This window comes from Pongo abelii, chromosome 14 (assembly GCF_028885655.2).
Source record: "Pongo abelii isolate AG06213 chromosome 14, NHGRI_mPonAbe1-v2.0_pri, whole genome shotgun sequence".
Taxonomy (NCBI): Eukaryota; Metazoa; Chordata; class Mammalia; order Primates; family Hominidae; genus Pongo; species Pongo abelii.
Genome location: NC_071999.2, coordinates 37223560 through 37241294, shown reverse-complemented (window position 1 = coordinate 37241294; position 17735 = coordinate 37223560). Strand labels below are relative to the sequence as shown.

At 42.1% G+C, this 17735-nt stretch overlaps 2 protein-coding genes across 7 annotated transcripts in view; one reads left to right on the top strand and one right to left on the bottom strand.

Moving 5' to 3' along the window:
- Positions 1–5494, bottom strand: part of BRCA2 (BRCA2 DNA repair associated) — a 95220-nt gene extending 89726 nt beyond the window's left edge. For all 6 annotated transcript variants that reach the window (XR_008512580.2, XM_024231067.3, XM_054528886.2 and 3 more), the window contains exons 1-3: positions 4893–5494; positions 4036–4141; positions 1217–1465 (exon numbers count right to left, since the gene is read on the bottom strand). Coding sequence is in view for 5 of the 6 variants with exons in the window: in XM_024231067.3 (XP_024086835.3) it covers positions 1217–1465; positions 4036–4102 (316 nt within the window). In the remaining variant the exon portion in view is untranslated. The remainder of the gene's footprint in view (positions 1–1216; positions 1466–4035; positions 4142–4892) is intronic.
- A 2490-nt stretch (positions 5495–7984) lies between these two features.
- ZAR1L (zygote arrest 1 like) lies at positions 7985–16757 on the top strand. The gene is made up of 4 exons (XM_002824153.4): positions 7985–9285; positions 9822–9914; positions 11802–11876; positions 16518–16757. Exons 1-4 carry the CDS (start codon positions 8632–8634, stop codon positions 16659–16661), a joined length of 966 nt encoding a protein of 321 aa, XP_002824199.3. The 5' UTR covers positions 7985–8631; the 3' UTR covers positions 16662–16757.
- The last annotated feature ends 978 nt before the right edge of the window (positions 16758–17735 follow it).

Sequence of the window (17735 nt, the reverse complement as noted above, 5' to 3'; positions counted from 1 at the left end):
ATGAGCACGCAAATTAGCTAGACAAAAAGTAGAGAAGAAGTTGTGGGTAGAGGTAACAGTATGTTTAATAAAGAGCCATAGAGCATGGTGGTTTTGGTAATGAAAAGAAATTCAGTAGGAATGAATGGCAAATGAAGACAGGTGAGAGGATGAATATGGCAAGCTGAGCCAAGAGTGTAAATCAGGGGCCTGATCACACAGGAACTTGAAAGCCATATCAAGTTTAGATTTTGCTATAAGGACAAAGGGAGGTGATCAAAGGTTTGACACAGTAAGTAGCATGATCAAATTAATGTGATTTCTCTGCTCAACAACCAACCAAATAAATTCAATTTCTTTAGCTTGGCATTCAATGCCTGCCTTTAGTCTGCCTTTTTGCCTTGTCTATTGGTCCCTTTCAGACACAAAACAACCAAAGCCAACCTGAATTACTTGCTATTTCCTGAACAAACTACATATTCTTCCTCATGTTGTTCCCTCTGCCTAGAACATTATCACTCTACCACATCTTCGTATTTCTTAATCTCTCACCTATCCTTCAAGGTTCAGCTCAAAGGAATAATTGCCTAACTTTGTCCAATACTATTTGCTCTTTCTTCTCAACTCTCATTATACTTTTTTATATTTTTCTCTTGGCACATACTACATTCAACCTTACACTATACTTTATCTGTGTACTCTTTATTCCCCTTACTAGAGATTAACACTCTGAAGAAAAGGGAAAGTTCATTACTTATGTCAAGTAGGTAATTATTATTTGAATGACTGAATATATAATCTTATTACATAATTGCTTAGAAACATGTGGCACCTACGCCAGGGAAACTCCTTCCAAATCATGATACTTATAGTATATCGGTAAAATAATCTCTGTCCTCTATGATAGCCTGCAGAAATATAGTTTAGTTTAATTAACATCAAAACAAGTCCTAGGTTTTTCTGGCATAAGAAAGACGTAATTCAGCAAATCTCAGTTGGCAAATTTATCAAAGGAAGGATGAAAGAGAACATTTACTAAGTACCTACATTATTTAATTTAATCCAAACCTATGAGACATTATTTTCATCGTCTCCATTTTTCGAGTGAGGAAAAAGAGGCCAGAGAGACTGATTTGCCCAGCATGACACAATTAATGAATGAGCTAAGATTTTAACACAGGTTTGCCTGAATTCCTAGTTTGTAGTTCTCCCCAGTCTACCATATTGCATTACTTACCTAAGTCTAATCTGAATTTATCTAATTCTTTTACAGGAGATTGGTACAGCGGCAGAGTCAGCCCTTGCTCTTTGAATATGATTGGAGTTGAAGCCAGCTGATTATAAGAGGGTTTCCTTTGTGGAGTTTTAAATAGGTTTGGTTCATAATTGTTGTTTTTATGTTCAGATTCTTCTGCAGGTTCAGAATTATAGGGTGGAGCTTCTGAAGAAAGTTCTTCAAACCAATGAAGACTTATTGGTCCTAAATCTATTAAAAAAAAAAAATCCCACCTTAGTTTTAACCAGTGACACATAAATTTGTGACCCAGAACAGTTAAAGATCATAAGGAAAAAAATGCTTAAGATCTTGACTATGGATTACTTTCGTTAAGGCACATTAATTAAACAAGATCATTAATCCATTCTCTTGTGAATCTATAGAAAGGTGTAACAAGAGTTCACAAAAGTTACAAGATGGCATTTAACTATATTATTAAAAGCTGTACATATTAGCTTTTACTTTCATTTAATTAAATTTTATTTCTTTTCTTATTATTCATGGTTCGGAATCAAAAACTATTCACATTAAGAATACATTCCACAGATAAAATTCGGCCAGGTGTGGTGGCTCACGCCTGTAATCCCAACACTTTGGGAGGCCGAGGCGGGCGGATCACGAGGTCAGATCGAGACCAACCTTGCTAACACGTTGAAACCCCACCTTTACTAAAAATACAAAAAATTAGCCGAGTGTGGTGGCACGCGCCTGTAGTCCCAGCTACTCCGGAGGCTGCCACAGGAGAATCACTTGAACACAGGAGGTGGAGGTTGCAGTGAGCCGAGATCATGCCACTGCATTCCAGTCTGGGCAACAGAGCAAGACTCCGTCTCAAAAAAGAAAAAAAAAAAAAAAACATTCCACAGATAAAATTCAAAAACTTCAAATAATTCTGAAGAGTACACAAGATGTGGCAAATCTATGGGTATGAGGAACATGTGGACTCTCACATAAAATGAGAATTCTCTCTTAAAGGGAAATGACAAATTTGTATTGTGAGCTATTCATCCTCTACCATTACAGTTCAAAACTACTTTCATAATAACACTATGGAATCATTTCCCCTTTTCATGATGTTGACATTTGTATCAACAGTGCAAAGATGATGCTGGGTAAAACTGCTGGCACATTTGCATGAGTTATGGCAGTGGCACCAAACTAATACTAGTAGCCATTATATTCCTTACCACTGAGTGTCCTTGTTAAAAAAAAAAAAATAATAATAATAATAATAATAATGCCAGTTTAATGTAAGAATGTCCTAATGAAGCGGTAAAAATTAATTTTAAAGCTCAATGCTTTAGCACTTCTTTTAATAATCTGACAAAATAGGAAGCATACATAAAGCACTTCTGCATACTGAAGTACAATACTGCCTAGAAAAGCACTCATGTGTTGAGCTGTGATCTGAACAAGCAATTTTTTCAATGAAAAGTCATTTTTACTTGAAAGAATGGCTGACAAAGTTGTTTCAACTTAAATAATTTGGTAGACATTTTCTCACAAATCAATGAAGTGATCTTGTTGCTGCAAGGAAAACAGAGTTTGTTGCCAATGACAAAATGTGAACTTTCAAATGAAAATTACAATTTCCAGTGGCTCATTTCTACCCAATCTTAAAAGACTTTTCTGACATCCATGGTGATATTAATGAATGTTATTTTTAAAATACTGTTTAATGCAATGTATCAATATTTGGAAACTTTGTATAATTCAGAACACCACTATCTTCCAAATAATCACTGCACGATGTTGCGACATGGGAAAGACCTATGGTATATCTATTTGATCTTTGAAAAATCTATGCAAAGTACAAGCAAAAATACCAAAAAGTAACTGAAGACTATTAAAATACTCCTTTTTTCAACTGTGAGGTTAATTTTTTTCATATACTTCTACCAAAATAACAGATTAGACACAGATAAGTGAATCCAGCTATCTCTATTTAGCCAGACATTAAAGAGAACTGCAAAAATGTAAACTATTCCACTCACTTGTTTTCAAAAAGTTATTTTTCCTAAGAATGTTGTGATAATATGCAATGGGTTAGCTTTCATTATTTTTAAGTAAATTAATAACTTTAAATTCTTAGTTTTTTTGTTTGTTTGTTTTGAGACAGAGTCACGCTATGTGGCCCAGGCTGGAGGGCAGTGGCATGATCTTGGTTCACTGCAACCTCCGCCTCCGGGGTTCAAGCGATTCTCCTGCCTCCGCCTCCCGAGTAGCTGGGATTACAGGCACGCGCCACCACACCCAGCACATTTTTTGTATTTTTAGTAGATCTAGGGTTTCACCATGTTAGCCAGGCTGGTCTCGAACTCCTGGCCTCAAGTGATCCGCCCACCTCGGCCTCCCAAAGTGCTGGGATTACAGGCATGAGCCACCGCACCCAGCCTTAAATGCTTAGTTTTAAATTTCTAATATGGTAAGCTACATAAACAAAAGCACTCCGGGGGTCCTAGATCATTTTTAAGAGTATAAGGAGTACTGAGACCAAAAAGTTGGAAAACTTCTGCCATAAAGTAACATTAATGCTTCTGTTTTGTTAGTAATTCTTCCTACTGCTAGTCAAGGGGCCAGTTTCCTCTTTATCCACTAGAGGTTCTATATTTATCATGTGGTTAACCTGCAAACGATGATTTTGTTAACTGGATTTATGCACACATAAGGAACAGTTTATGGTTCTAAGCAACACTGTGACGTACTGGGTTTTTAGCAAGCATTTTTTAGAAAACACTTTCTCGGTATAATTTATAAAGTTATATAAAATTTGTCAATACCTGCTTTGTTGCAGCGTGTCTTAAAAATTTCAAAAAATGTTGGCCTCTCTTTGGATCCAACAGGCATTTTTACCTACAATATTCCTCCAAAGCTTGGTAAATAAGTCTGCAAAACAGAAGACCAAAATGCACTTACACAGGGATGCATTCCTTATTATGTGACTAAGGTAAAAATCAGAAGCGCTGGAAAATTTGTTTGAATTCTAATTCAGTCCCAACTCCTGGAACGATAACAGCTTACTGTGAGGATGGGAACATTTTACAGTTGTGCTGTCCAAACCGGTGCCACTAGCCACATTAAGCACTCGAAACGTGGCTAGTGCGACTAGAGAAGAGGATTTTCACACGATTTAGTTTCAATCACGCTAACCAGTGACGCGTGGCTAGCGGGGACAGAGGGCTCCAGTTAGAGACCAACGCCGCCTGGTAATTCCCATCAGCATGTCTTCGGAATACAGCAATTACCAGGGGCTTAAGTAAGGCAAATACAGCGTGCCCAGCAGCTGTAAAACACTTCCCCAAAACAGCAATATTCCGTTAAAGTGATCGTGTTTCCAAGAAATTTCAGATGGCGACATCGGGGACAGCTGGGAGGGAGGTTAAGTCTTGAGCTGAAGGCGGAGCCCAAAGGCCAGGCCGGAGGCGGGAAATGGAGACCCAGGGAAGGGGCGGGGTTCGAATTTGCTTGGCGAAAATTTGCCTTCGGGCCAAGGACCTTTCTCTCAGGCATGGGTGGGGGTTGGCAGAGACAAAAGGGCAAGAGGCCGCGGCTGCGACCCGGGGCGTGAGGCGCTCCCCCGCCACGCTGGAGTGGGACTGCGGAAGACGCGCCCGTCCGCCCCCCCCCCACCACTAACCCGCTCCAGAGGTGCAGTTCTTTTTTGGCCGGAGTAAGCTGACAAAAACCGCGTCGCTCACAAATCTGTCCCCTCAGGCTTCTCCCGGCGGCGACCACCGCCGCAAAAGAGACCCGAGGCGCAGCACAGGTGCAGCACAGCCACAGCGGCTCCGCCTCTGCCGCCTAGTTTCAGAAGCTCGCGCCACAAGCCCGCGCTGGCCACGTGACGCCGTGACGCGGCACGCAGCACACGCACCACCCGGAAGTCAGGCCTGGGTGGGCCGCTGCAGATATTTCTCAGCGTGGCGAAAGGAAATTCCTTATCAGGCATCCCAACCGTCAGTATCTGACCGAATAAAGCGGGAACTGGAGTGTGTGTTCTCTTCTCGCTGACCCTTAAGAGTCCCAGGCCACCCTGCTTGGAGGGGCCGCCCCTATGCCTACTCCAAGTCTCCCATCCCTTTATTTTTGCTCCACCTCATGTTTGGGTGGGCGCCCTCGGGACACGACCTGGGACCTATGAAAGACCTTTGTTCTGACCTTAAAAGGGATGTTCTCTAAAGACCTGTTCCCCAAAGCGAGCCGATCTTACAAAAGCTTAGAGTGGTCGGTGCGTGGTTGTGGATGACTTCACTTCGTGGTAGTGGGCGGGGCTGTTATTTGAAATCAGAGGATTTTAGTTCCAGTAGCTGTGCTGCTATTGGGTAGCAGGTTGTTCAAGACCTCCGAGCCCGTTTCCTTGCTTGAAAAATTGTGAAACCCATCTTAACTCGCTAATGAAGTGTTAGGTACCTCGCTCAGCAGGCCTTGGTAGTATCTTTTGCATTTTTTTTTTTTTTTTTTTGAGACGGAGTTTCGCTCTTGTTGCCCAGGCTGGTGTGCAATGGCGCGATCTCGGCTCACCGCAACTTCCGCCTCCCGGGGTCAAGTGATTCTCTTGTCTCAGCCTCCCGAGTAGCTGGGAATACAGGCATGCGCCACCACGCACGGCTAATTTTGTATTTTTAAGTAGAGACGGGGTTTCTCCGTTGTTGGTCAGGCTGGTCTCAAACTCCCAACCTCAGGTGATCCGTCTGCCTCGGCCTCCCAAAGCGCTGGGATTACAGGCGTGAGCCACCACGCCCGGCCCATCTTTTGCATTCTTAGGATTCGGATCACCTGTCTTCCTCGCAGGCTGAACTGGAAGACCTGACTTCATCTCCAAATTCGTTGGTTCTGTAACATGCCTAATACAAGGCTGAGTAGGGTTTGTTGTAAGACCTACAAAGCCTTCAAATGGATTCAGTGAGAGTTGCTCCCATGGGGACCTTGCTGCTTCCAGAAGGTGCTTGAGCAATAAACAGAAGCAACCTCGGATTAGAAAAAGGGTGGGCTCCACTTGGTTCCTTAGGGACCATTTTAGTTTGATAATCAGTAATCCTTAGTTGTAGCAGGAGGCCTTACTAATGCAGATAGATTCTAAAGCTTTTGCTCTAAGTCTAATTCGCAAAGAAATACGTCTGTGATCCTTACTAATAACAGCTACCACTTACCAAACATTTTATGAGTTAGGCATTCTGCTTTGGGGTTTCAAGCAATATCATGTTTAATCTTACAGTAATCCTATAAATTGGTCAGTATTGTCAGATGAGGATACTGAATCAAGTAGTTAAGTAATGTGCCTGGTAGTAAGGCCCAGGTTTGAATTCTAGTCCATTCGACTTCATACAGTTAACTAACCTGTGATTTATTTATCCTATAAATCAGAACAATTTGCTTTGTCCCCTTTTTTGGGGGGAGGGGTGTCTCACTAGGAGTGGACTAATGAGAACCTGTGGCATGTCACACAAGTCTCAGAAATAACATTTTCTATCATTATATACAGACCCCCATACCTTTATGTTTCTTGTTCTCTTTGTACCAGGGACTTGCCACTTATTAGCTCTACCGTAATAGACTTTCTTATTCTCTTCTAGTGCAGCTGCTCAATTTACTATTTGTATTCAATTTACAATATGCTTTAATTTTTATAAAAAACATTATTTCCAGCTGGGCATGGTGGCTCACGCCTGTAATCACAGCACTTTGGGAGGCCGAGGTGGGCAGATCACCTGAGGTCAGGAGTTCGAGACCAACCTGGCTAACATAGCGAAACTCTGTCTCTACTAAAAATACAAAAATTAACTGGGTGTGGTGGCATGTGCCTGTAATCCCAGCTACTCGGGAGGCTAAGGTGGGAGAATCACTTGAACCCCGGAGGCGGAAGTTGCAGTGAGCCGAGATCATGCCACTGTACTCCTGCCTGGGAGACAGAGCGAGAAAACTCCATTTCAAACAAGCAAACAAACAAAAACCCAAAAAAACATTATTTCCTAAAAGTTGTATATATTTAATGTGCACAACATGTATATGTACACAGTGAGATAATTACTACAGTCAAGCAATTAACACATCCATCTCTTCACATAATTACCTTTCTTTTGTGTGCGGTGAGAGCACCTGAAATCTCTCTTTGAAACTTTCCAGTATAAAATACAGTATTGTTAACTGTAGTCGTTATGCTGTAAATTAGATCTCTAGACTCATTCATTCTACCTAACTGTAACATTTTAGGCTCTGACCAGTCTCTCTCCATTCCCCCCAACTTCCTGTCCCTGGTAACCACCATTCTACTTTCTGCTTCTATGTATTTGACTTTTTCAGATTCCACATATCAGTGAGTTTATGCAGTATTTTTCTATCTGGCTTATTTCACTTAGCATAATGTCCCCCAGTTTCACCCATGTTGTTGCAAATGGCAGGATCTCCTGTTTTTTGTTTGTTTGTTTGAGATGGAGTCTTGCTCTCTCTGTTGCCCAAACTGGAGTGCAGTGGTGTGATCTCAGCTCACTGCAACCTTCGCCTCCCAGGTTCAGGTCATTCTCCAGCCTCAGCCTCCCGAGTAGCTGGGATTACAGGAGTGTGCCACCACACCCGGCTGATTTTTGTATTTTTATTAGAGGCAGGGTTTCACCATGTTGGCCAGGTTGGTCTCGAACTCCTGACCTTAGGTCATCCGCCTGCCTCGGCCTCCCAAACTGCTGGGATTACAGGTGTGAGCCATCGCACCCGACCAGGATCTCCTGTTTTAAGGCTGAATAATATTCCATTGTATAAATACATGCCACAATTTCTCTATCCATTTTTCTGTTAACAGACACTTAGATTGTTTCCATAACTTGGCTATTGTGCATAATGCTACAACGAACAAGGAAGTGAAGGTATCTCTTCAGGATATTGATTTCATTTCCTTTGGGTAAATACCCAGTGGTGGGATTACTGGATTATCTGGTACTTCTATTAACTTTTTTAAGGAACCTCCATACTGTTGTCCATAATGGCTGTACCTTACAACATTATCTAACATTACCACATTACCTTACAAAGGATCTTTAGAATGGTCACTACAGTAATATATGAATTAATCACTAATTAAAGCATATGTGTGAATAAGCTGGAAATGAAAAACAGCTTTGAAAAAAAGATTCCCGAACAGTGAATTGAAGAGGTAGGGAAAAGCAATTAGGTAGGAATCAGGTGGCAATTAGACATCTGTAGATAGAGCTTCTCTCCCTCAATCAGGGTAATAAGCAGCAGCTCCCATTAGAATCTGAAATAAATGGAGAAGCCAGGAATGAATCTGAACCAACCTGATGAAGAGAAAGAAGGGGCGGATGAAGGCAAAATAAGGACACAAACTGGGTAGGATATTAGGCTGCGCCTGAGCACCTGCTGAGCGGATGGAGCGCTTTGTCCGTGTTCCCTATGGCTTGTACCAGGGTTATGGGAACACAGTGCCTTTGGGCCAGCCTGGACTCTCAGGGCACAAACAGCCCGACTGGCGGCAAAATATGGGTCCTCCCACTTTTCTGGCCAGGCCAGGGCTGCTGGTGCCCGCGAACGCCCCTGACTACTGCATTGACCCTTACAAAAGGGCGCAGCTTAAGGCCATTCTTTCCCAGATGAACCCCAGCCTGAGCCCGCGGCTGTGCAAGCCCAACACCAAGGAGGTGGGCGTGCAGGTGAGCCCGCGGGTGGACAAGGCTGTGCAGTGCTCTCTGGGGCCTCGCACCCTCAGCAGCTGCTCCCCCTGGGACGGCAGAGACCCCCGGGAGCCGCTGCCAGCCTGCGGGGTCACTTCGCCCGCCACCGGCCGCAGGGGCTTGATCCGCCTGCGGAGAGATGGGGACGACGCGGAGAGCAAGGCGCTCCCGGGCCCTGCGGAGGCCGGCCAGCCGCAGCCACCACCACGGAGGTCAGAAGCTGACAGGCAGGAGGAGCCCGGGCAGCTGGAGGAATCGGGGGAGAAAAACGCCCCGTGCCCTCAAGAAACGAAGAGCAAGCAGGTGCTTGGAGACGCCGCCTCCGAGCCGCTGCGGAGGCCCAACTTCCAGGTAGATCCTTTCTTCCGTCTTCTTAGTCCTCGAACAGCCCCATCCCCTCCCTCCTTTTCCATCTATGGGGGCAATAATAGCAAAATCTTCTCTCTCTTCTTCCATGTACTTGGTGAAGGAGAGGGAGCTCTGAAAATATGTATATCACGTGGCCTGTATGTTTGGTAAGTTTTGGGTAAAATAGGTGCCAACCCAACTAAGCCTGTGAAAACCAACAGTCTGGCAACCACTGCTATTGGGGAATTTGGAGACGAAGAAGGGCTTCGAGTCTGTGATACATGAAATCAGACTTTCGTTTTGGGAAGATTATGCCTGTAGCATAGTGGAAAATAGATTGGAAAAGTACAAAAGACGGCAGCAAGAAGAATCCGAGTAATCTTTAAGAGAGATGAGAAACTGAATCAATGCAGTAGTCTTGAGAATAGATATAAGTGAGGTTAAAGAAGTCATTTTTTTTCCTTATACAAAGTCATAAAGAAGGATCTGGCTTTTTTCCCCTTGCATGATGGTAAAGTACTTTTCTTCTTTATTTTCAGTTTTTGGAACCAAAATATGGCTATTTCCACTGTAAAGATTGCAAGACCAGGTGGGAGAGTGCTTACGTGTGGTGCATTTCTGGAACGAACAAGGTAAGTAAAAAGAGTAGGAGGTGAGAGGAGGATGGGGTGGACACAGATGTTAAGCAGGGAAGAATCTGATTCCTGAGGGAGCATGGCTGTCGTAGTCCTGTCTTGATCTTGGTGGCATCCCCAGTGCCAGGTGTACAGGAAGTGCTCAGTGAATGAATGGAACTGAATCGGACTGTCCACCTGGGTTTCCGAACCATACTCTGGCGTTATATATGACAAAATGTCAGGTTACTTAGATGAACTTTTGTTCTTGTCTACATTGGAAGTTTTTGTAACCGTTTTTTATTTGGTATGCTTGGAACAGGTCTGGGCCTTAGCGCTAGGAAATTTCCACTGTTTGTCCACAAGGTGGGGCAATAAGTGAAAAAACTTACTGTAAAGATTTGCCTGTAAGAGACTTAGGCTACGCCTAAGGTTTCTTTTGCCCCCTTCCTAATTTAATTGCCAACATATTAGGATTGGAAAAGACTTCACATTAAATTCTGCATTTCTGCATTTTCGTGAATCCTGTAGGCTCTGTCATTAGAGACCCTCGTTTGAGAATGAGAACAGCAGGCTGCCCCTAAGGCTTCCTCTTCTTTTCCTTGCCCTGTGCACCTCGTTTTGCAACAGTCTACGTGGCCCGATGTTATTAACCTCCATAAGCATTTGAGTGTGAACACCCTGTGCTGTCACATGTTTAGAAATTGCCTTACTGGCCAAAGGACTGTGGAGAGAGAGGGCAAAGAGGCATTGAGTTCCGGATGAAAACTTGACTTCTCACACTAGCCATTTACTAGAGACCTAGAGAGTGAATAGATTTTTAAAGTTGAAGTTGAATTTACTTCCTTCTCTTGCCAGAAGAGAAATGAGTTTAATTCAAACATTCCAAGGCACTAGGATACAAAGAACAAAACATAGGACTTGTTCTCAAGGAATTTATTTTGATACGAGTGATGGAAACAAAATGTAATTTGGCAATACATGCAGTAGCATCCTTCATATGGAAGCAGTGCAGAGATAGCACAGGAAGGAGGGGATTAGCCCTGTCTGAGGGAAGACAGCTTGATGTCCAAGCAGGATTTGAAAGAATAAATAGGAGGAAGAGTTCACCAAGCAAGGCAGAGAGAAAATGTGCACAGGAAATTGCACAAAGCCTAGAAAGCAGGTGGTATTGATGGGTAACCACAAGTAATTTAAAGTGTAAGCTGGGAAATACTGAAAAATGAAACATGTAAGAGCTAAAAGATAAGGACAAAAAGTATGGCAGCCACTTCCCACTGAGTATCTACCGTGGTACTTGGTGTACATTATTAGGGAGTTTTCAGAACTACGGAAAAAGTAAGTATTAATCGTATTATTCTGGCTGGGCACGGTGGCTCAGGCTTGTAATCCCAGCACTTTGGGAGGCCGAGGTGGGTGGATCATTTAAGGCCAGGAGTTTGAGACGAGCCTGGTCAACATGGCAAAACCCAGTCTCTACTAAAAATACAAAAAATTAGCCGGGTGTGGTGGCAGGCACCTGTAATCCCAGCTACTCAGGAGGCTGAGGCAGGAGAATTGCTTGAATCTGGGAGGTGGAGGTTGCAGTGAGCCAATTTCCCGCCATTGCACTCCAGACTGGGTAACAAGAGCAAAACTCCATCTCAAAAAAAAAAAAAAAAAAAAAAAGTATTCCAATTTTATGGGTAAGGAAAATTAGATTCAAAGAAAAAGTGATTAATAAGAACTAGTACACCTTGAAACCTCAAGGGTAGAGTTTGGTAAAAGCAAGATAAAAGGCAAGGCAAGGGTAGAGGTTGGTAAAAGCAAGATACAATGGATTACTTAAATTAAGAACCGGGAGCCTTTGCAGGGTGTGGGTGTGTATAAAAGCTTGTATTTAAAAAAAAACATATTTCTCTTTAGGTTTATTTCAAACAACTCTGTTGTAAATGCCAAAAGAGTTTTAACCCTTATCGAGTAGAAGCAATCCAATGTCAGGTGAGCATATGGAACACTTCCATTGTGTCTATAATGTTTCATTACTAAAATGAAGCCTCTGTGACAAAATGTTAGGATTTGATAGAGTTGGATATTGGTATGTAAGTGTTCTGTATGTTTGAAATATTATATTTTAGAACAATGAAAGCATAAATTCTAGTTTTCATCTTTTTTAAAGGGAAAGAAGGGAAGATTCACTATTTCAAGTTGCCTTATGGGGTGTGTTTGTTTTTCCTCTGACACCCTGGGCATAGTTAGAATGTAGTAATGTAAGAGGTGACTGCTATTAATTTTTTACTACATGCCAAATTTTGAGATAGTGCTTTACATGCCTTATCTCCTGTCATCTAATCTTTGTGGGAGATGTTATTCCTATTTTATAGATCTGAAAGCTAAGTTCAAAATAACTTTCCCAAGGTTAGATGGATAGTATTAGAGCTCTGACTGGATTCTCTGATGTCTCCAATGTTTAGAAATTCACAGAACTAGGTGAGATCCTTAACTTGCTTTTTGTAATCAATACGTTTTTTAGCCTAAGTCCTTAGTTAAAAACACTTCTTCTTTTTCTATAATTAGTAAAAATAAATGGGCCAGACATGGTGGATCACGCCTGTAATCCCAGCACTTTGGGAAGCTGAGGTGGGCGGATCACGAGGTCAGGAGTTCGAGACCAGCCTGGCCAATATAGTGAAACCCCATCTCTACTAAAAATACAAAAATTAGGCGGGCATGGTGGCGGGCGCCTGTAGTCCCAGCTACTCGGGGGGCTGAGGCAGAAGAATTGCTTGAACCCGGGAGGAGGAGGTTGCAGAGAGCCGAGATGGCACCACTGCACTCCAGCCTGGGCAACAGAGCAAGACTCCATCTCAAAAATAAATTAATTGACATTTTGAAAACTAGCTTATAAAGGATTCATCCTCTGATTTTCTGGTCTGACATTCTTAGTCTGATGATGATGTTCAATATAACTACTTATTAAACTGGGTTTAAATGTATTTTGTTTTTTCTCCACACCTTTTTCTTTTCTCTGCACCCCTTTCTTTTCTCGTGTTCACTTGAATTTTTTTTAATATTCAATTTTCCTTTCTATCATTTTTTAATGTCCTTTTGATGGTTACCATAGAAATAACATGAGTGTCTGACTTGTCGAAGTCTAAATTGTTAATCTTGCCTTTTTTTTTTTTTTTTTTTTGAGACAGACTCTTGCTGTGTCACCCAGGCTGGAGTACAGTGGTGCAATCTTGGTTCACTACAAGCTCTGCCTCCTGGGTTCAAGTGATTCTCCTGCCCCAGCCTCCCAAGTAGCTGGGACTACAGGCGCCCGCCACCATGCCTGGCTAATTTTTGTGTTTTTTGTAGAGACAGGGTTTCACTATGTTGGCCAGGCTGGTCTCAAACTCCTGACATGATCCACGTGCTTCAGCCTCCCAAAGTGCTGTGATTACAGGCGTAAGCCACTGTGCTCAGCCTAATCTTGCCTTTCACAGATAATGCAATGACTTGAGAACACTCTAACTACATCCCAACTTACATGCTATTATTGTATACTTATTTTGCCTATATTTAAAATTTTATAAGATTATTGTGTATAATCAGTATTCATTTAGTTTTAGCTATACATTCTTTCTGTTTTTCTTTGTATCTTGTTTCTAGGGCCACTTTCCTTTGACTTGAACTTTAATATTTTCCATGGTATTGGTCTGGAGGTGACAAATTCTATTTTGTCCGGATATCTTTTTTTTTTTTTTTCAGATAGAGTCTTGCTCCATCGCCCAGGCTGGAGTGCAGTGGCATGATCTCGGCTCACTGCAACCTCCACCTCCTGGATTCAAGTGATTCTCCTGCCTCAGCCTCCCCAGTAGCTGGGATTACAGGCACATGCCATCACACCCGGCTAATTTTTGTATTTTTAGTATAGACAGGGTTTCTCCATGTTGGCCAGGCTTGTCTCGAACTCCTGACCTCAGGTTATCCACCTGCCTTGGCCTCCCAAAGTGCTGGGATTATAGGCGTGAGCCATCACGCCCAGCCTTGGATATCTTTTTAAGAGATATTTTCGCTGGGTATATATAGAATTTCTAGGTTGGAAATAGTTCTTTCTGCCCTTTAAGGATCTGAATTTCATTATTTCTATGAAACAATATAGCTCTTATTGCATCTCTTTTGAAGTAATCTCCTTTTCTCTTTCCCCTTCTTAAATCTGCTTACTTCTCTCTGCCTTGGTTTTTCAGCAGTTTTACAATGATGTGCCTAGTTGTAGTTTCTTTGTAATTATCCTGCTTGAGTTTCATAGTGTTTCTTGAAACTGCAGCTTAAAGATTTTCATTACTTTTGGGAAATTATCAACTGTTATCTTTTCAAATGTTACTTCTGCTCCTATTCCTTCTTTCTTCCAATTACTCATGCTAGACCTTGGCACCATATTTCTTTCTGTCTCTTATGTGCTTATCTATATTTTCCATGCTTTTAGCTCTTCTTGCTTTAGGCTGAATATTATCTACTAAACCATCTTCCATTTGTATTTCTCATCTCAGCTCTTTTTAATCTGTGATTAAAACATCCATTGAAGTATTGATTTTATTTGTTGTATTTTTCTGTTCTAGAATTTTTATTACTTCAGAAGAAAACTTAATTTTTTGCTGGAAATATTAGTTTTATTTCCTTGAACATATTAGCACTTAGTGATTTTAAAATCTGTGTCAGAGAACTCCATTAACTCAATACCCTGTGAGTCTATTGCTGTCCTCTTGGCTTTCAAGTATGTTGTTCTGTCTCTTCATATACAGTACCTGGTTATTTTTGATTGAGTGCTAGCTATCACATGTGAAAAACTATAGTGAGAGTAAACAGTCCCGGATGTCAAGCTCACACCTATTTCTGGGTTTTCATCTCTGATGCTCTGATAATTTCTCAGTGATCCAAACAGTTATTTTTAGCTCAGCTTTTCTAGTCATCCAGGAGGCTTGGTTAGAATTACCTAATCCACCATTTCCAGAAGCAGAAATCAACCTTTAGGGTAAATCCTTATTTTATTGAGCCTTTCTTTGTAAGGATGTTGTGAGAATTAAATGAATTCATGTATATAAAGTGCTTAAGAGAGTGCTAGGCACATAGTAAACACCATGTGAGTATTACTTGTTAGAATTTTCTTATAGGGGCCAGGTGCGGTGGCTCACGCCTGTAATCCCAGCACTTTGGGAGGCCGAGGCGGGCGGATCACGAGGTTAGGAGATCGAGACCACCCTGGCTAGCGCGGTGAAACCCCATCTCTACTAAAAATACAAAAAAATTAGCCGGGTACGGTGGCAGGTGCCTGTAGTCCCAGCTACTCGGGAGGCTGAGGCAGGAGAATGGCGTGAACCCAGGAGGTGGAGCTTGCAGTGAGCCAAGATAGCACCACTGCATCCAGCCTGGGCAAAAGAGCGAGACTCTGTCTCAAAAAACAAAAAAAGGAATTTTCTTATAAGGAGGCATATTCTTCAACAGAACAGTTTGATTAAATCATGTTTAAGACTGCATTTAGAAGAATAAAAATGTCTATTTTCACAATATAAAAAGGTACATCTTGGCCAGGCATGGTGGCTCACGCCTGTAATCCCAGTGCTTTGGGAGGCCAAGGCGGACGGATCACCTCAGGTCAGGAGTTCAAGACCAGTGTGGCCAACATGGTAAAACCCCATCTCTACTAAAAAATACAAAAATTAGGTGGGCATAGTGGCGATTGCCTGTAATTCCAGCTACTCAGGAAGCTGAGGCAGGGACAATTGCTTGAACCTAGGAGATGGAGGTTGTAGTGAGCCAAGATCTCACCACTGCACTCCAGACTGGGCGACAGAGCGAGACTCCATTTAAAAAAAAAAAAAAGGTAAATCTTGACTTATTCCATGTGGCTATGGGACATGTAGAAAATAGAATGGCAGGGTTGGGGGGATGGAACCGGGGTACTGTACCAGTTTCCATAGGATATTAGTTTTAATTATTGAAAGACAGAAATGAGATAATGGTTGAAAGGCACTATTTTAGATCCTAGTAAAGATTGGGCACATCTGGAAAGAAACATTTAGTTTCCTCCAGAATACCCCTCTCTCCCAGTTTTAACAACCCAGAATATATTCAGACATTGCCACATGTCCACTGGGATTGGAGATGGGGGAATAAAATCACCCCTGGTTGAGAACCTCTGCTCTAGTCTTTTTTAAATGTTCATTTAATTCCTGTCCACTGCCACTCACCCTGACCTGCCTACAAATCTAAAAATCTGCAGAGTGAAGAAACTCTATAAAACTCTTGACTTATTTTTTTCTCTCACATTATGTTGCCTTGACTGGTTCAGCTACAAATGCAAAAATCTACATAGGGGAGAAATTCTACAAAACTCTTAAATTCCTTTTACATTACGTTGTCTTGATTGGCTCTGCAGTATTCTCTTGAATATCTTCTGTGATCATTCATCTTGAAAAAATATCTGACATTTAATGTGACAGAAGTAATTTTGTACAACTTGGTCTTGACCTTCTCGTAGGACTCAGAGGATGAAGGTTTCAGGGATAGGGTAATAGGGAGAAGTACTGTGATTTGAGGATTACATTTGAAACACTAAACTGATCATTTAGCGTCCAAACTCTTCTTTGCTTCCTAAAGACCTGCTCAAAGTCTCATTGTTCCTGTCCTCAAAAGAAGAGACACATTGATCTAAGGAGGCCTCATCGACAGGAACTGTGTGGTCGCTGCAAAGACAAGAGATTCTCCTGTGGCAATATTTACAGCTTTAAATATGTGATGTGACTTGTACAGTGTGACTTGTAACGGACCCCTGAGCTCTTCTTGTAACTTACTGTGCTGTCTTCCTTTTTTGCAACTTGGCTCTGACCTGGCATTGGAAAATGGCTAGGCTTTTGTACTTTTTGTAGATTGTGTAACAATTGTACAATGTGAATAGAATAAAATAAATGCATGTGAACTAGACCATGAAGCCACATTAATTGGTGATCCTAGGGTAAAAACATCAGTATATGGCATTGGGAAATGGTAGATACTGTCACTTAGGTGAAGGGGAACAATGAAGAAAAATAGCCATTCTTTTGACAAATTTTTGTAAGTCAGATGTTCTAAGCACTGGTTCTAAATGTTATATATAGAGATGATGAAGGGGCAAGGTCCTTCCTTCAAGTATACACAACTATAGCAAATGCAGAAGCAGCCTTTAGCATGTGCCTTGCATTGCTATTACTCGCCACAGCACCCATATGAAGTAGGAGCTATTATACCTTTTCATAGTTGAGGAGATAGAGGCACACAGAGGCCAGAGCAGAGTGCCAGGATTTAAACCAGGTAGAGTAGGACTTGCTCCATGCTTTCACAATTACATTTATACTTCTCAAGTTCAGATTGTGATAAATGCCATGAAGGAAACAGGGTGTTATGACAGAGTGACCTTTTAGACAGGGTGGCTGGGAAGAGGTGACATGAGATTGAGACCTGCAGGATGAAGGGAGTGGGGAGAAGATGGTTTTGATCCAAGGGAACAGCAGGAGCAAAGGCCTTGAGGGGCTGAGGAATAGGAGCCCCCTGGGGCTGACGTGGGACAAGAGGCTGCGGAAGACAGGGCTCTGATCACAAAGGATTCTCAAGGCCATGTTTAAGCAAATGACATCCCATGAGGGGCTTTCAACAGTGCAGATACATTCTCACTTCAAAAAGCTCACTTTAGAGGGAGACCGGTTGGGAGGTTAATGAACACATGAGCAAATTGATGGCTTGGACAAGGGTGGTGGCCAGGGAGAGGAAGAGAAATCCATGGGTTTAAGATAATGTTTGAAAATGTGCAGGGCTGGCAGTGGAAGGTGGAGGAAATAAACA